Source organism: Festucalex cinctus, chromosome 6, assembly GCF_051991245.1.
Source record: "Festucalex cinctus isolate MCC-2025b chromosome 6, RoL_Fcin_1.0, whole genome shotgun sequence".
Classification (NCBI taxonomy): domain Eukaryota; kingdom Metazoa; phylum Chordata; class Actinopteri; order Syngnathiformes; family Syngnathidae; genus Festucalex; species Festucalex cinctus.
Window position 1 is genome coordinate 587400 of NC_135416.1, and position 19733 is coordinate 607132.

A 19733-nucleotide genomic window follows, 5' to 3' on the forward strand; every position below is an offset into this window, starting at 1 on the left:
AACAAACTCCCCCCCAAAAAAATAGTCAGAAAAACAGGAGTTTTTTTTTCAAGTGAATGCAATATGCTTCCGTAGCAATTTAATAAAAACAATACCAAAAACCCAAATACATTCTCGAGTGACTGGTGTAGTTACACGCTTGTCCAGCAGTCGGCAGTAAAGCGACCCCACCACCGGATCCGCCGTCAGAAGAAGAAAGCGCCGCTGGCAAACCAGCAGCAGTGCACAGTGCGCGATGGTCGGCGTATCGCTTGTGCTGGCAGCCGCTGGTGTCCTCCTCGGTGGCTGCTCGCTTGTTGGTGTCATGGTGAGCGGCGAAAGAAACGACAACCACCGCTGCTGTCTCGCTTCACACGACAGGTAGGCGACGGAGCGCTAAAGCTCAACCGCGTTTTGTTTTGTTCGTACGTTTAGTTTGAGTGCGTGTTTTGCTGACTGGCTTGTTTGGTTAGCTTAGCGGCTAACCCGCCGTTAGCGTCGGTGGACGTGGAACCGACGCCGCTTGTAGCGTTAGCATTAGCTTCGGGCGCCCGAGTTACATCAACAAGGTGTCGGTGTCACACTAAACGCGGACGCCGCTCGTCGTTGTGTTGACCCCAAACTCGGAATTTGCGTGGTTGGCTGCGCTGGTAATGATATGGTTAAAGGTTAAAGCTAATGCTAATGCTAACGATACGAGTTTCTGTCACAGCTGCTCGTCAAGTCGATGTTAAACGCACAAGTTCTCCTCACATGTATGTAATAAAAATGATAATAACCAAAATAATCTGATTGATGCGAATTATTCTTTTGATTACACAAAGATACTCTAATTACTCTATTTTTATTCTTTTTAATCCATTCTCCAATGTGCGATATTTTGTTTCTATGACAAATAACACTACAATTAAGGGACAGGTGACCACAATTTTATTTTATTATTTTTTTAAACTTGCATTTAATTAGAATGTACGCGTTTTAGAGCTGCATGATATTGGAAAAACATGCGATATAGTTGCTGAATATTGCGATATCGACATTATTACGATATTTAACATGTTTTACATGTACCTCTCTGAATTACCTCTTGATAATGTTCAACTATTAGATGGCAGTGCACATTTGAATTTTGCATTATTAGGGTTGGAACACCTATGGAACTAGGGGCGTGGAAACCAAATAAAAAGAGAGGGTGAGGAGGGGATTTTTGTTCACAGAGTGCAGTAGTGAATTGTATCAGTCAGCTACTCTCCTCTCTCCTCGCGAGCTTAGAACCGAGTGTCTTCTCTCCTTTGTTGTCATGTTTAATCAAACAGGTAAACCCGACAGTCTGACTGGTCAAATTCAGATAAAAGTATAAAATTCCATATCAAACTTATTGCATGTCTTTGCGATATGCATATTGCATAGGCCAATATCGCGATATCGATATTTTTTTTCCCCGATGGATTGTGCAGCCCTCATGTGTTTTGTGTCCAAAAAGTGCTTTCTCAGCAGTCTCAGGTGTGCTCGAAGAGGGCATGAAGTGCCACAGTTGGCAAAGGGCAAGTCACGTGACGAGCATCGTCAGCTTTTTTTTATTTATTTATCTTTTTAATCTGACAAGTACAGTGGGACCTTGAACTACAAGAGCCTGAGTTTACAAGTTTTCATGTTACGAGCCATCAACTGTTTTGATTTTATTTGAGTTTTTTGCCGTCGTACCAGTTTAACAGTGCGACGCCTCTGTGTATATGTACAGTCGGGATGTAACGATAAGGGCAATATTGTGATATTAAAACTGCCACAACATATCGTCTTTGTCATGTCATGATATTAAAAGCAGCACAGCTTTTTTTGTTGTTGTTGTTGTTGAAACATTTATTCATTTTGTATTGTGCCTTTTTCCACCAAAACAGCATGTGGGCTACAACTGCCTTTCCCCCGTCTTCTTCATTTTTAATTTAAATAAAATCAATTTTTTGATATTAATATCGATTCGATTCCTAAATGAGAATATCGATTCTTTTATGAATTGATTTTTTGGCACACCCCTCGTGATTTCGTATCGAGATGTTAGCATATTGTTACATCCCTAATATACAGCACAGTAAGCAGTTCAGTTTTTGCAAACTATCACATTTATCTCACAATAAAAAAGAACTTTATGGCCAATGATGACGTGCGTTATTAAAATGAACCTATATGTTTTGTAGCGTTAAAAAGCAGGATGTCAAAGGATGGCATTAAAATCCTTTTCAACAAAAACAAAGTTTTCCTTTAATTGTCTTCTTTGTTCTTATTTGACAACTTAGGGTTTGTGTGGCACTGCCCCAGCCACGTGGCGACGGTTTCGTTCGTTGCAATCGATGGCACTCAAACGCATCGCCACTTCAAGTGCTCTCTCGCTCTCTCTCCTTGCAGCTAGCTGGTGATGGCGGCCCGCCCCATCTCCTCGCCGGCGCCCGGCCCCGCCGTCCGAGACGGGCTCTTCCGCAAGGAGCGGGACCCCCCGTCCCCCTGCCCCTCCCCCTCCCGGCGCCGGCCCGCCCGCTCGCTGCCCGACGTGTGCCCCAAGGAGCCCACGGGTGAGGAGGACAAAAATGGCGTCGTCGCATCCTCGCCTGTGCAAAACAAAATGATGACACGTGAATGCATCGCCAACGGAAACGAGTCCTGCGAACAGGGTTATTTTAGTTCACTAAAACGAACAAAAACTACATTTTAAACAACAGTTTCGTTAAAATCAAAACGAAAATGCTTTTTAAAAATGATAAACTAACTGAAACTTCATTTTATGTTTACAAAACTAAAACTAACTATAATTATAGAAAAATGTCCTTTGTTTTTGTCTTTGGCCATTAATTTAATGCATTTGGAAATAATTGGAAATGTGATTTTAATTTTTATTTTATTTTAGCAGCCAATAGAAAAGCACCTTTAGATACCATGCTGTTTTTTTTTGTTTTTTGTTGTTGTTTTTTTTATATTGTGCACAAGTAATTAAAAAAAAAAGTAAAACTAATACTGAAACTAACTAAACGAAAACGAAGTATTTATTAAATGACGAAAACTACTAAAAACTAACAGAACCACCATGAAAACTCATTTAAACTAACTAAATTAAAAAATGATTCTCAAAATGAAATCAAAACTAGCTAAAATGAAAAATTCAAAAAACTATACTTTCAAATTGACAGTGCTGAAATTACATAACTATTTTTTCAGTCGCTGTTTTGGTTCATAATTAGAGATGTAACGATACGGACAATATCGTGATATTAAAACTGCCACAATATATCGTCGTCGCTGTCATGTCTGGTTAATTCCCATTTGTACGGTTACTTTTTTTTTTTTTTTTTATGCGCAGTTTAATTTTCACAAGGCATCTTTTGGCCCTTCTATCTTTAAAATCCATGCTAATGGTCAGATGAAAAGGTATAGGTAGTTTATATGCATTGCTGTAATGTATAAAAGCACAATATTTTTTTTTTGTTGGGTATATGAGCTAATTTTTTATTACATTAAATGTAACCTTTTTTTATATCGCCAACCTCCCCACAATATCATAATTATTGTATCGTGACCGTCATATCGTGATTCGTGATGTTTGGATATCGTTACATCCCTTTTCATAATATGTCAAGAAATCGGAAAAAAAGGTTTTTAATTATTTTCCCATACTAAAAGAAGATTTTTGGCAATTAGCTCTGACTTTAGACACGATGCAAATAAATAAAAGATATTTATATACATAAAAATACAAGCCTTAATCATCGGCGACTTAACGTTATTTGAATGCATCACCGACGTAAAGAATCGAACAAGAAACCATGACCACACTTGAACATTAATTTTTGGAATTTTTCCATTTTAGCTAATTTTGATTTAGTTTTGTTTTTTAAATTGAGCTTTTATTAGTTTTTAGGGTACTTCTGTTAGTTTTTATTTAGTTCTTTTAATAAATGCTTAGTTTAGTTTTAGTTAGTTTCAGTATTGGTTTTACTTAAAAAAAAAAAAAAAAGTGTATTGTGCACAATATTGTTGGTGCTTTTCTATTGGCTGCTGCTAGATGACATCACTTCTGTGTGACACATTTTTGTTATCCCGGTTCATATCAAAATAAATCGATTTCAAATCATCCCCAAAGACTCGTGCGTTCAATTCATTACCAAAGATGAAAACAAAGGACAATTTTAACATAATTAGTTCATTTTTGTTAGTTTTGTAAACTAGCAGTTTCAGTTATAATTTTTTAAAAGGCATTTTTGTTTTTATTTTATTTCGTTAAAGAAATAGTTTGTTGAATATTTTTTTCGTGAGTTTTAGTTAACGAAAATAACCTTGCACGTGAATGCATCACGAGTGCAAATAAAGGACTCCGGTGCGGGCATTTTGATGATGATGATGATGATGATGATGTCATTTCCCCGCCGCGCCGGCGCAGGCGATGGGCGGGGCCTGCGCGAGGGCCCGTCGGTGGTGTCGGAGCACGACCGCTGGACGGTTTACAGCTCCAAGGTCAACCTGCCGGCGGCGCTCAACGACCCGAGGCTGGCCAAGCGCGAGTCGGACTTCTTCACCAAGACGTGGGGCGTGGATTTCGCCGAGACGGAGGTGATGCCGTCCTTCTGCCTCGGCGACGTCTCGCCGGAGCACTTCGCCGCGTACCTGCGGGAGAGCGCGCAGGTGAGATGAATGAAGGCCTCGGTCGTCGCCGGGCATCGAAATGAAAGCGTGGCAATTGAAAATCCAAATCCGCCGTTGAGCAATGTGGCGACGTCACAATCGACCAATCGCGGCTCACCTGTTGTCGAGGTTTAGTCATGTGACATTCACAAGCTGAGCTGTGATTGGTTGCCTGAGCCCTCGTGATGTCACTTTCAGTCGACTGCAAGTTGCAAAATGCGTTTTTAAAGATACTAATTCGACATGAAAAATAATGAAAATACCACATTTAATATAGACAAAATATTAACGTTTGACTGCCAAAAATGGCTAAATAAGTAAATTATCCCTTTAAGTAATTAATTATTAAAAGTAATTGATTAATAATTTACTGATGTAAACTTTATTTACTTAAAATGTTTGCTTTGTTCTCGTTTTTCTTATCTTATTCTGACCGATTTCTGTTTCATGTACACAACAATTCTTGTTTTAAAAGTGCTTTATAAATAAAGTTGAGTTGAGAGACTAATGAAGACGAGTCGAAAATGTCCTTCGCTACATAAAAACTGGACTGAAATCTATGGACGTTTTAGTTCGAGATGATTTTGTAAAATGTTGTCTCTGCTAATCGGTCACGTCTGTGACACTCATGTGACGAGCACATGGGACCGACAGGGAGTGGATTCATGGTGAAAGGTTAAAAAAAAAAAAGTGAATTATAGTTATAACTTAAAGGGATACTTGACTCATTGAGCCATTTTCAGCAGTAAAAAGTGAATATTTTGTCTATAATGAATGTGGTAACGTCATCATTTTTCATGTACAATTAGTACCTTTTAAAAAGTCATTTTTCTACTTGCTGTCGACTGATGATGTGCTGAGGAAGTAGGTAATGACCAATCATGGCTCAACTGATAAAAACTGAAAAATTGTCCAAATAGTCAAAGTATCCCTTTAAAATTGAATCCATAAACTATAAGTCGTCATTTTTACTTCGATTGCGCTTTCAAACATTTCTAACGTTCCGACAATGATATTAATGCGACTGCTAACTAATGCTAGCTAACTTGCTAGCTCGTAGCACGGTGCCATAATTGCTTGTCAAGTTGTTTTTCATCAAAAAGATGACAGAAAATTTGATGTGAAATAGTTTTACATCCGAAAAGGGTCAATATAATCGGCTGACATAAAATATTGACTAAAACTAGACAAAGTTTTAATCGTCTAAAAAAAAAAAAAAAAAAAATAGCCTAAAATGCTCGATTTATAGTCAACTAAAAATGGACAAAGTAAAAAAAAAATGGGTTGAGGTTGACTAACTGTGATAAAATGAATGATGAAATTGGAGTAAAATTGAGACTAAATTTCAAAAATGAGAGACAAAATGAACACTGCTGTCCTGTCGTGAGAAAAGTGGATCTTCTGGTTGCTGTGAGTCACGCAGCAGGTCCACCAAACCCTTCTTTTCTTTTTGTTTGATTGTTTTCTTTTTATCTTTTATCTGAAGACAGGTTTGTTTGTTTTTAACCAACAATTCTCTTGTGTGATGTTATTTTAAGAGAAATCACGCGATGAGCCTCGTCAGCTAATGTTGACACTAGTGTTCATTTTAGCCACCATTTTGAAATTTCATCAGTTTTAATCATGCTTGTTAGTTTTTATAATAGTTAGTCAACCTCATCCCGTTTTTATTTAGTCTATTTTATGTCGACTATAAATGGAGCATTTTCGTCTTTATTTTAGTCCAAGAAAACATCATTTTATTTGTCTAGTTTTAGTCAACAAAAACTGTCGACGTTTTAGTCAGGCCAACCATTTTACCACTATGGGTTTTTTGTTTTTTTTTGTCAGCAGATTATTTGAATATTTTAATTTTAATTAATTTTAATATTAATGATGACTAGGCTTTATTACATAAAAAAATAATGTACATTGAACATTTTTTTTTGCTTATTAAAATAGTGTGTTGAAAATGAATTTAACCACTAGATGGTGCTAAAAAATACACACTGTCCCTTTAAATGTATTACGTGTACCAAAGACACATTTGTTTTTTTTTTTTGGGGGGGGGGGGGGGGGGGGGGGTTGTCAGCAGATTATTTGAACATTTCGGATCTAAAACTAGTTCACATACAATCTTTTTGATGAAAGATTTTGACAAAATCATGTAATTTTCGTCTCGTTTGTCTTCATAGATTTTAGTCCAGTTTTTATTAAGTCAAGTCCATTTTGGTAAACAAGTAAAATTGGAGAAGAAAGTCAACGACAAGTTTTTTGTTGTTGTTGTTGTCGTTTCCAGAGGGAGAGAATCCACCAGCGATGTAAGACTCTTTGTCCGATCAAAGATGACATTGTGGACGCCATCTCCAGCATCAGCACCAACCAAGGTTCCACTTGACCCGCTGAAGCCCTCGCCTTGTTGTTGGTCATGTGATTAACGATTTTTTCTTTTTTTTTTCTTTTGGTTCTAGTAGAAAAGTCAAGAGCAGAGCTAGACCAAGTTCCCAAGGTAACAAGTTTGGACTTCTTCAGCTTCCTGTCTACTGTCCTGTTAGCTTGTTAGCTTGTCTTTTAACCCATTTGCTCCCAAAAAACTTATAAATAGGTTCTATTTTAAAGCTACAGTGTGGAGAATTTAGTGCCATCTCGCGGTGAAATAATAGAATACAACAATTTTTGAAGCACATGCAAAAGCCTACCACCGATCACTACAAATTATCATTTGGAGGGAGGACGCAAGCAAGAGTGGCCTAGTGAGGACTAGGTGGAGTGGCTAACAATAGTAAGCTATCAAAAACTAGCATGAGCACAATTGTGAGACACGCTGCTGGAACCCGAATCACGGGACTCAATGGCGGACGCAGCTGCGTAAGGTAAGCGGCGGTCGGCCAGTTGGGTCCAACGTGATCTGCAACTACCACCAGAGGCTGATTACGCCCGTGAATTCTTCTCTTTTGGGTGTTCGTAGCAGAAAGATGGTGGAAAAACATGTCAACCTCCTGTAAGGCGCAGCGTGACCGATGTAATATTAACGATGACTAGGCTTTATTACATAAAACAATAATGTACATTAAACATTTTTTTTTTTGCTTATTAAAATAGTGTTGAAAATGAATTTAACCACTAGATGGTGCTAAATAATACACACTGTCCCTTTAAATGTATTATATTTTTTTCCCCCAGATGTTCCTGAAGCCTGACTTCGCCCTGGAGGAGCCGTCGACCTTCAACGCGGTCCTGCCGTGGTCGCACTTCAGCAGCGGCGGTGGCGGCGGACGCAGCAGCCGTGACGTGGCGTCCTCCAAACTGCTGCAAGAGAAGGTACCACGCTCGTTAAAGCGGAAGTCAACCTTCATTAAACGCTTCTTGGCAATAAATCAATGTGACATTCTCATTTGGGGGAATATGAATTAAGCAGCCAAATCCAGCCATCTTTTTGTCTAATTTCTGTATTTTTTGGACAGATTGAAATTGTGCCAACATCCAACTGAATGAACCAGTGTTTTCCTCAAAATTTCAAAATGAAAGCCTGTAATTAAGATATTATTTTTTTCGTTCTTTTTTTTGTCGAATTTCTATATTTTTTGGACATACAGAAGCAGAGTGAATCCAGCACCAACTTTTTTACCGAGCGCCATCTTCGTTTGTTTGCAGTTGAGCCACTACCTGGACGTGGTGGAGGTGAGCATCGCGCGGCAGATCTCGCTGCGCTCGGACGCCTTCTTCCACGCCATGTCGTCGCAGCGCGAGCTGCGCGAGCGCCTGCGCGAGACGCAGGAGGCGGTGGCGCTGCTGCGGCGCCGCACGGCCGCCATGGACCGCGTGATGTGCCGGGGCCCCCTGGCGGCCCTGCGCGCCGCCCTGGCGCGCGGCAACTGCGTGCGGCTGCACGGCAAGCTGAAGCTGATGGCGGCCGTGCACCAGACGCAGCCCACCGTGCAGCTGCTGCTCTCCACCTGCGAGTTTGTGGGCGCGCTGGAGCTCATCGCCACCACCAAGGAGGTCCTGCAGCAGGAGCTGCAAGGCATCCACAGCTTCAGGTGACAGCGTCGGTTGGCGGCGTCTTCTTTTTTTTTTTACACCAGGGGTGTCGCAACTGTGGCTCAGGGGAAACTTTAGGAGATAGTAGGGCCCGACCGATATACTTTTTTTTTTTTTTTTTTTTTGTAAGCAAATACCGATTATTGGCAGAAAAAAAAAAAAACAATTACCGTTTTCACAAGTCTTGGGACTTACTAGGCTAACCTGGGACCTCAGGGATTGTATTTAGGAGTGTGATGATATATTGATATCGTGACGCTTTGTTTCCCGATAGATTATCGATACGCTTACACAACTATCACAATATCTGCAGTTAATATACAGCCACTAAAATGGCTCCATTGTTTTGACTTATTCAGCAATTACTTGGCGGGCCATTAGGGGGAGCACATCATAAGAGTGGCGGGGAAAAGGATGGAATTCTTTTGGTGAAGAAGACTCATGAGCTTAGTTTATTAATATTGTTGTTGTTATTATAATTATTATTTATTACATATATACGTGTGTATTTATATTTTATGAATTATTTTTTAATTAAATTTCGTTTTAATATTTATCATATATTTTTTTATTTTTTTATATTATTATTTTATTTTTATTTATTATTATTATTTTATGATTAGTTGCATCATAGATTATTGTGGGTTTATTACCTGAGCAATATATCGATAATCGCTGTATCGTTATATCGTGGGATAATCGTTATCATTAGCCTTGTATCGTATCGTATCGTGAGGTTGGCAGAGGTTCCCACCCCTAATTTTATTTCCTGCCTTTTCGTGTGTAAATGTGTGGTAAGACCAAAAAAAAAATAAAAAATCTATGAAAATAACTCGTTTTTCACACATTGGGAAGAATGTGTTCCTTTGCGTCGTGTTATCTCATCCCCACATTTGTGTGTGGATATTCGTTATTTGAAGGAAAAACACTCCCGAAGTCCATGCTAACCTCCTGCTAGCATTTGCTAACTTCCTGTTAGCCCTATGCTAGCGATGTTTTAAAAACAAAGCATGTTTTGTATGTACTTATGCAGTGGATCTAATTCTTAACGTTGTGTATTTACTTTTAAAGTTAACTCCAATTGCGGTGTCATTAAACAACGTAAAGGACAACAGAATTACATTCGCTATATTCTTGCTAGTTGCTAATGCTCCGCAAGCAAAATGGCGCCTTTTGTTTGTGTGTGTATGCGCAGACATCTGGGCTCGCAGCTGTGCGAGCTGGAGAAGCTGATTGACAAGATGATGGTGGAGGACTTCAGCATGTACGCCCGCAGCGAGCTCAACCGCAGCCTGCGGGACGACGCGCAGCTCCTGGAGAAGGTCGGCCAGCTTTTGGTTTTGGGAAATGGGGTCGCGCTACACGTCAACTCCTCGCGTAATAAACACAACGTTTACATTTAACATACGGCTGTTCTAATGCAAACTGCATGTCAAGTCATGTACGATATCGGGATACGTATCGCGATACGTATCGTATCGTGCGGTTGTCGCGCGTCCGAGTCGCCGGCGTGTCGCACGCTGACGATGTTTGTGTGCTAATCGCAGGTGTACGCGGCAAACTCCGCCTCTCAGAAGGTGGGTCACGCACACGCTCGTGCCGACTCGCATGTGCGCCAATGGCTCAATCAATCAATCAATCAATCAACATTTTGGCTCTTGATCACACCGTGAATTGAAATCAACACAAAGCTGATTTAAGGTGAAATGTGTGCAAAATTTTCGGGATCAAATGTTACTTGTTTACAACAGATCTCAGTTATTGAATTGAATTATGTAAAGGGGAAGTTGAAAAATAATTTTAAAAATGATTTGATTGCTTGTATGACGATCAATAATGTGAATCTAAAGAGGACGTCGTTGCTGCCAAGTTGTTTCAACTTTTTACTGTAAAGAATACGTGTACTGTAAGATATTTTTTTTCTAATATCTATTTTTGGGATATATTGAAATTGTGCCAACTTCCAACTCAATGAACCAGTGTTTTCCCCCAAATTTCAAAATAAAAGCCTATTATTATTATTATGTATCTAATTTTTATATTTTTGGACAGAATGAAATGTGCCAACTTCCAACTTAATGAACCAGTGTTTCCATCAAAATTTCAAAATAAAAGCCTGTAATTAAGATTTTTTTTTTTCTAATTTCTATATTTTTTGGATATATTGAAATTGTGCCAACTTAATGAACATGTTTTCCCCCAAATTTCAAAATAAAAGCCAATTATTTTTTTTGTGTCTAATTTCTATATTTTAAGACAGATTGAAATTGTGCCGGCTTCCAACTTAATAAAAGTGTTTTCTCCCAAATTTCAAAATAAAAGCTTGTCATTAAGATTTCTTTTTTTTTGTCGAATATAATTTTTGGACAGATTGAAATTGTGCCAACTTGTTACTTTGTCACTAGCACAAAAATTTTCACCATTTCAAATTAATTAATTATCTCTAATTTCCACATTTTTTTTTACATTTCTTTTATTTTACCAATTCAAAGCATTCGAGCTGGAACTGTTTCGCTCATTTCACAAAACTGTGGCATATTTCTTTCTATTTTATTTTACAGCTGATCGTGACGATCACTGTGCCGTCGATTGCTTCTGTCTGTGTTGTTTGTCTTGCTGATTCCATCCTGACGCCATTTTGATTTTGTGGGCGCGTTTCAGGAGCGTCTTCAGTCGCTGGTGTTCGGCCTGCTGCGCCAGCGCAAGTTGGACTTTTTGGACATTTACGGCGACGAGATGATGGCGGCGGCCAAGGCCGTCGTGTCCCAGGTGTGTGACACCCCCCCCCCCCCCCCCCCCCCGGCCTTTTTTCTTGTCGTCGTCGTGGCAACAGCAAGCGTGTTTGTGTCTGAACAGTGCGTCGCCGAGCGACTCGTGTCCATCGACGAGATCGACGCGGAAGTCGTCACCAAGTAAGTGTGGCGGGCGGGGCGGGGCGGGCGGGGCTCGATGATGACGTCACCGGTGGGCGTGTCCTCTGCCTCCAGGTTGGCGGAGCAGATGCGTCTGATGACCTTCCCTCACTGGTTTGAGCTCCTCAAGGACGTCTTTGAGCGCTTCCTGCTTTTCCTCCACAGGATGAAGGTCAGTCGCCACTTTTGCTTTCATACGTTTCCGCGGCACCTTTTCATCAGAATAGCACGAAGAATTACGAACATATGTTTTACATTTTGTTGCCATGGTGAAATGAGCATTTTTCCTCATATGAGTCGGCCATTGTTGTGCGAGGAGTACAAATGGGATGGGGGAATCTTTTTTTGTGGGGGGTGACGGCGAATTTCGAATTTGCGTTGTTGTCTTCTGCCAGGCCACTCTGGGCGTGATCCGCTCGGTGGTCTTGGAGGTTCTGGAGTCCAACCGGAAGACGTCCTGTGGGGAGACGTCGCAGCCGCCCCGGCAGGCGGCCGTCGCCCGCGACGACGTGGCCGAGTTGGCCTACCTGACGCACGACGGCCCGTTCATCAGCGACGCCCATCAAGACAGAGACGCGTCGGCGGGGACGGCGGGCGCCGGCTCGACGTCCGCAGGAGAACCCAACGTCATGTAGGTCGTACGCAAAATGGCACTCGGGTTGCCGCCTTTCGACTTCTTGATTGACATGACGTGACAACAGGGTCCACTTCATCTTCACTCTTATGTATCATATAGAACATGAAACATCTTTTGTTTTTTTTATGAATCAGAAGAGGATTAGTGAAGCGAGGGGGGGAAAATTCTCACTTTAAAGTCACAATTCTGAAATTTCAAGAATTCTGACTTTAATCTCAGAATTCTGAAGTGAGAAAAAAAAATGTAATTCTGAATTTCAAGTGAGCTGAAATTCAAAATTCTGAGATTAAAGAGTGTTCTGACTTCAATCGCAGAATTCCGAGAATAAAGTCAGAATTCTGAAATTTCAAGAATTCTGACTTTAATCTCAGAATTTTGACTTAAACAGTGAAAATTCTGAGAATAAAGTCAGAATTCTCACTTTTTAAAGTGAGAAAAAAAAGAGAATTCTGACTTTAATTTCAGAATTCTGACTTTATTAGAAGTCAGATATCTTATAGTAAAGAATTCTGACCTTAATATCAAAATTCTCACTTTTAGATCAGAATTCTGAGATTAAAGTGAGAAACCTGCCAACTTCTTTTTTTTTTTAATCGTCTTCCGTATGGTCGTGAGGATAAACGGTTAAAGAAATGGATGAAAATGGATTGTCACTTTTATCACAGCAACATGAAAATTAGAGCAAAAAAAAACAAACAAACATATCATCGCCATAGCAACCGGTTTCTTGCATCTTCAGGCCACTGTTGGGAAATTTCATTTTTTAAATTCAATTCGCATTCATATTTTCTCAACAATCTGGCACTGTTGAACAAAAACTGAACTGCCATAAATCATAAACTGAATGAAAAGTGTTGACAAAATGGCTTCCAAAAAAAACAAACCCCTCTGATCTTGTTTTTGTTGCCGGACCTGATGGATCAGGTGCAACCCCGCCAGCGACATGATGCCGTCCGACTTGGAGCTGGACGGCGTCCTCAACAACATCCAAGAGCTTCTGCACGCCGCATCCGACGTCAGCCACGACCGCTGCGTCAAGATTCTCGTCGCCAGAGCAAAGGTAACAAAACAAATGAGTTTTTCTTTCAAAAACAGACACGATTACATTTTTTTTTTTAATTGCATGACTTCAATTAGTTCACTCACGATTAATTGCCAACTTTATACCTGCTCTAATTGTACAATAACAAATTTTCATATTCTTGTCATAAAAATGGTAAGCTAATAGAAGTATGTCTGCATCATGTAGTCAGTGATATGAATTTCATAATAATTCATCAAATTGAGTTAAAATAAGAAACTGTGATATTGATTTGCGTTGAGGTCATTTTTCTGCCACTAGATGGCATAATTGCATTTGTAAGACCCTGGTGACAGCTCAGTGCATTTTTGGTTTCACATTAAGAGCTAAAAAAAAAAAAAAAAAAAAGCATCAGTCTAATGTGAAAGCCAAAAGTGGAAGTCATGTATGGATCCGTCCGTCCGTCCGTGGCGCTTTTAGGACGGCTCGCTGGAGCGCGTCAGCTCGTCGGAGTTCGTGGAGCTGTCGGTGGCGGTGGAGTCGTTCGCCCGCGTCACGGAGGAGCTGTGCGGCCGGCGCAGCGTGTCCCTGCGGGGGGCGCTGCAGAGTCAGGCCGACCGCTTCGTCCACCGCTTCCACGAGGAGCGCAAGACCAAACTCAGGTGAGCGACGGCGTTGGCGGCGGCGACGATGACGCCAAACGTGACCGTTTATCCTCGCGGCGTGCCCGCAGTCTCCTGTTGGATAACGAGCGCTGGAAGCAGGCGGACGTTCCCGCCGAGTTTCAGGAACTGGTGGACTCTATGGCGGACGGCACCATCGCGCTCGCGCCCAGAAAAGCGGCAGGTACACATCGTCATTATTATTCTTATTTTGGTCAAATTTTCTCTCTTGTAATAATGCCCAAACAAAATATTGTAAAACTGTCAATTATTGTGCCTGTCAATGTTAATGCAAAATTGATTGAGTCTAAAAATATTCGGTAGTGACAGTGCAAATGCACATATATTTCTTATTTTAATTTTTTTAATATTAATCGACTAGTTGATAAGTTATTAAAATTTTATTCTGCCAAATATCGGAAACGTTATTATACATTTTTATGAAAAATTTAATATTATTAACTTAATTCAATTGTTTAAATTTATATTTATTTTGTGTATTATTGTTTATTAAATTGACTAATGAAATAAATAATAAATAAATAATTATTATAAATGATCGAATTCCACAAATATCAAATGTTGTAAATTTTTATTATACATTAAATAAATGAAATATTATTATTAAATTAATTCAATTTTTTTACATTTATATTATTTATATTGTGTAATATTGTTTATTGAATTGAATAATGAATTAAATAATAAATTATTATAAATGATCTAGTTCCACAAATATCGGAAATGTTATTATAAATTTTTATTATGAATTAAATAAATTAAATATTATTATTATTAAACTAATTAAATTGTTTAAAATTAGATTTATATTGTGTAATATTGTTCATTAAATTGAATAATGAATTAAATAAATAATTTTTATTAATGATCTAGTTCCATAAATATCAGAAACTGTATTATAAATTTTTATGATAAATTAAGTATTATTAAACTAAATTGTTTAAATTTATATTATTTTTATTATTATTGGTATTGTGTCATATTGTTTCTTAAATTAAATAATAAATAAATAAATGTTATAAATGATCTAGTTCCACAAATATCTGAAACATTATTATAAATTTTATAAATTAAATATTATTATTAAATGAATGAAATGGTTTATGAAATGTAATAATGAATGAAATAATAATAATAATAAATGATTGTTCTTGTAACTGATTTCGTTCGCCCAATCGCGTTTTGTAACGCTGTTCCGTTTCGGGTCCGTTTCGGTTCCGTTCCGTTGCACGTCAGGTCCGGACGACAGGAAGCCGAGCGACGTCCTGCTGGTGGAGGGTCGCAAATACGCCGTGGTGGGGTAGGTGCGCTGGCGTGACCCCGCCCCCCTCCCGCATGCCCCGCCCACTGGAGCTGGCTCTTCTTGTGTCTTCAGGACGGTGCTGCTTCTCATCCGGATCTTTCTGGAATACTGCCAGTGCGTCAACGACATCCCGGCCGTCGCCACCGACGTGTTGACGCGGCTGGCTGACCTCCTCAAGGTCGCGCTCCTTTCTCGTGACGCCCTTTTACTTTCAAAATGGCGCAAGTTGACCTTTTTCTTGACAACTTGACTAGTTGGCTGGCTAATGGAAATAGAGCTGTCAAAATTCAGCAATTAATCGACAAGTTATCAATTTGATCATTTCAGCATATCAACAGTATTTTTTTTTATTATTTTTCTTACTAATTTCTGTAGTCCTTGATGAAAAATAAGACATTTATGAACATCATTTTTTTTAGTGTGGGGAAAAAATGACCGAATCGATCAATCCACCTTTTTTCTAATCGGTACAAAATAAACACCAATCACTGGTTAATAGACAATAGTCAGGGAAAAATGCATTTGTTAGACACTTGAATACAAAATGAAAATGATTTTTCAATTAATTGATTAAATCGATAGATTAATTGATTCTAAACTAATCGATGGTGACAGCACTGAACGTGACGTAATTATTGTGGAAAATATCTAATGAGAATAGATGCGCATGTCAGTGGCTTTTTTTTTTTTATTTAAATGTTTTAATGTATATTTATGAAGTGAATCGATTCTAAAACTAATCGATGGTGACAACACTAAACATGATGTGATTATTGTGGGAAATATGTAATAAGAATAAATGAGGACCAGTCGTGCATGTCAGTGGCTTTTTAAAATGTTAGTTTTTTAATATATATGAATTTATTAACGACCCAACTTGCACTGTCAATTTGAAGTAATCTTTTTTTTTTTTTTTTTTTAATAAGCAAAGGGAAATGAAAAGCAAAAAACTCACCCAATCAATCGAGCATACGGTCGACAAATGAAACGTATCATGCAACAAATGTTGTTTGCGGTGTTAATTGACTGTAAATTGCGTTTGTGATGCGTTTCAGCACTTCAACTCTCGCAGTTGCCAGCTGGTCCTGGGCGCAGGCGCGCTGCAGGTGGTCGGCCTCAAGACCATCACCACCAAGAACCTGGGTGAGCATCCGACCACGCGCGTCCGCCCGGCCACAAACGTGGTCCTTTCGCCACATTTGCTTGCTTGCTTGCTTGTTTGTTTGTTAGCGTTAGCGTCGCGCTGCCTGCAGCTGGTGATGTTCTACATTCCCGTCATCCGCCGCCATTTTGAGAGCAAACTGCAGCCCAAACATTTCGCCGTCCTCCGACATTTTGACCACATCAACAAGGTGAACGAGCACGTGAGCCGCCCGCCGTCGGATGCGTTTGTTGACGACGCTGACGCATGTGCGCCTTTGTCAGGACTACAGCGAGCACGTGTCGGAGATCTGGGCCAAGCTGGTGGCCATCATGGACGCCGTCTTTGACAAGGTTCTCAACAAGGTGCACGCACGCGGACGCATACAGACTGACTGACTTCCTTCCTCCTTCTTTTCCCTTCTCATTTTTCTTCTTCTTCTGCTCCATCTTGCTCAACTAAATCTTGCCAGTAGAACTTATTAAGTGCACTTTAAAAGTAGGTTGATTTAAAAAGGAAAAAAAACAAAAGTCTCCAAATTCCACCAGAACCACGTTTGGGGTGCCCATAATTATTGAAACGATTATTTATTTTTTGGTACAAAATAATGAAAATGATTTTTCTTGTTGTTTTTTTGCAGTACGAGGTGAAGGCGCCGATGCCGTCGTCGTGTTTCCGCCACGTGTGCAAGCAGATGGTGAAGATGCACGAGGCCATCAACGACCTGCTGCCCGCCGAGCAGACGCAGGTACGTCGTCGTCGTCGTCGTCGCCGCCGCCGCCGCCGCCGCCGCTTCCTGTTTGCTCCTCCTGCCGGCCGGCCAATCGGCTGACGCGTTCGTGCGCTCGCAGATGCTGTTTGTCCGCATCAACGGCAGCTTGAAGATGAACCTGAAGCGGCAGCTGGCTCGACTGGGCGTGGTCAACGACGGCGGGCCGCAGCACGGGTAACGCGCTCGCTCGCTCGCACGCACCCCCAAGATGGCCGCCAACGCAGATGAGCTCGTTAACAAAAAGCGCAGTCAGCTGTTGCAGCGCTTTGACTTAAGAGTTCACTTCTCAAATGAACAATTCGTTCCACAACACCCACAAACATTTTGCTGTTTTAACAATCATTATTATCAACATAATTATAGAATGCATGGAATGAAATTGTTTGTCAGCAAGGTAAACAAAAAATATAGATTTTTCTCTGGGAAAAAAATCATTTTTTAAGAATAGTTATGAACATAATTATACAATGTATGGAATGAAAGTTTGTCAGCAAGGTAAAAAAACAAAACATTTTTGAATTATGAACATAATTACAGAATGTATGCAATGAAATAGTTTGTCAGCAAGATAAAAAAAAAAATTCTGGATTTTTTTTTAAAGAAAAAATATGAACATAATTAGCAAATATACGGAATGAAATAATTTGTGAGCAAGGTAAAAGAAAATTTAAAAAAAAATCATTTTTAAGAGTGATTATTATGAATTATAGAATGTATGAAATGAAAGTTTGTAAGCAAAGTACAACAAATATTTTTCTGTAATCTTTTTAAGAATAATTATGAGCATAATTATAGAATGTATGGAATGAAATAGTTTGTCAGAAGGTAAAAAAAAAATATTTTTCTAGCAAAAAAAAATAATTTTAGCCAGAAAAACCCCCCAAAACAAAACAAAAAAAAAACTCTAAACTTAGTTATGGAATAGTTTGTGCATTATGAGTTGAGACTTCAACATTTATTGATATTGAAATAATAAGCTGTTTGGGAATTAATGGATGGAAATCTAAATGTTTATTTTTATTTTTTTTAGTCTGATTTGTGGTTTATAACCCCCCCCCCCCCCCAACAGTCTACATTTAATTATTTTTTATTTAAAAAAAAAAAAAAAAGTGTATCCAAGCGATTGTTGGGGTGACTTTTATGTATTCCAAAATGGTTGCCTGCGTGTGAGAGTGCAGTCGTGTTTCCAGGCTGGTGGTGGTGGACGTCACCTTCTACACGGAGAACGTGCAGGCCCTCAACAACCTCCACACGTTGGACCTCAACATGGCCGACATCTGGGAACAAAAGAGGTGACCCCACCACCACAACGATGACACGTACAAGATGGCGGACGAAAAGCCGCCTGAGCGCTCGGCCGGGACGTTCTTGAAAATCGTGAATTCGTCTCGTCAAAAAGTGTCACTTTTGCAACACTCGTGCCACCATGACAAAGAATGAGTCCAAAAAAAAATAATCATTTTTTGTCCTCATTGGCACGACGACGTCGCAACTAGCGAGCTAGCTACCCGCTTGGACCATGTGACACGAACAAACAAAATGCTTTTTCCGACTGTTGTCATGACAACACAGGAAGCTGATTTATTTGTCTTCTCTCTCGCTCACGTGATCAAGAAGCTGTGGACCAAACTGACGTTTCCGAATTCCTTAAGTGCAACTCAGGAAAATTGGGATGTTCTTTTCACAATTTGACGATGATTTTTTTTTTTCCTCTCAAAACTTTATTGAATCATCAGACGACATCAATGTGCCTGTACACGACCGCGATTGGGTGAGATTGATCGATGGAGGCTCGTGCAGGTGCGCGTTGGACAGAGACAAGTTGTGTGTCTGTCAGATTGTGTGAGTGATTGTGTGCGAATTTGTAAGCAACATTGTGTGAAATGTTTCTTGAAAGCTTCCAAGTTGATGCGAAATAAACTCGAAAGAAGGAGCTGCCTTTTGTGAGTGCTTCTTGTGTGACGTCATTTGCTATATGAGGGGGAAAACCAAAAAGTAACGCCGCCAAGTGGTGACGTCTGTGGTTGTCCATTCATTTCTACAGTACTTCCTGATCGTGAAACAGCCACAAGGTGTCGCAAGTACCGATAGATTCGTGATATAATGCTGCGTTTGAGGAAACCAGGAAATCTGAAAAATCCCACTTCCGACCACAAAGCGCTCATGGCGAAGTAAACAGTAAACAACAAAGATGGCTGATTCCAATCAATTGTTTGTTATTCTGGTCTCAAGGTTGAAAGGGGCGTTCCCGTGCACACTTCCTGGCATGAAGTGTGAAAATTCCGACTTCCCAAAACGTTCCTCGAATGCAGCACCGAGTTTCACTATTTTACTGGTGCGCGTATCTTGCCAATTTTTCGTAAGTCGGGATTCACAAAACAGAGATGATATACTACGCAAACATTTGAACGTGTTTCTTGAAATGTTAATTTGTTTTCTGAAATGTATCAAATTGTTTCTGCTTCTGTTAATTTGTTGAAATGTCCGTTTGTTTCTTCTCTCTCGAGTTCGGGGCCCCCTGGTGGTCATGCGGCCCTTAAAGTAAGCCAAGAGATTTTTTTATTTTTATTTTTTTTTTCATTTGGCTTATTTATACT

The 19733-nt window shown here is 39.8% G+C and overlaps 1 protein-coding gene across 2 annotated transcripts; it reads left to right on the plus strand.

The window, feature by feature from the left end:
• The first annotated feature begins 188 nt into the window (after nucleotides 1–188).
• On the plus strand, nucleotides 189–19074 carry vps54 (VPS54 subunit of GARP complex). Of its 2 annotated transcripts, none has more exons than XM_077523976.1 (23): nucleotides 189–360; nucleotides 2383–2546; nucleotides 4406–4647; nucleotides 6926–7013; nucleotides 7101–7135; nucleotides 7810–7947; nucleotides 8281–8666; nucleotides 9863–9989; nucleotides 11329–11436; nucleotides 11524–11579; nucleotides 11655–11751; nucleotides 11975–12210; nucleotides 13141–13276; nucleotides 13718–13899; nucleotides 13971–14083; nucleotides 15157–15220; nucleotides 15296–15401; nucleotides 16279–16366; nucleotides 16454–16575; nucleotides 16649–16729; nucleotides 17005–17112; nucleotides 17216–17310; nucleotides 18327–19074. In XM_077523976.1, exons 2-23 carry the CDS (start codon nucleotides 2393–2395, stop codon nucleotides 18430–18432), a joined length of 2868 nt encoding a protein of 955 aa, XP_077380102.1. In that variant the 5' UTR covers nucleotides 189–360; nucleotides 2383–2392; the 3' UTR covers nucleotides 18433–19074. The 2 variants fall into 2 exon arrangements, with proteins under 2 accessions (XP_077380102.1, XP_077380101.1); XM_077523975.1 differs by having other exon boundaries at nucleotides 190–360; nucleotides 7098–7135.
• Nucleotides 19075–19733: the final 659 nt, after the last annotated feature.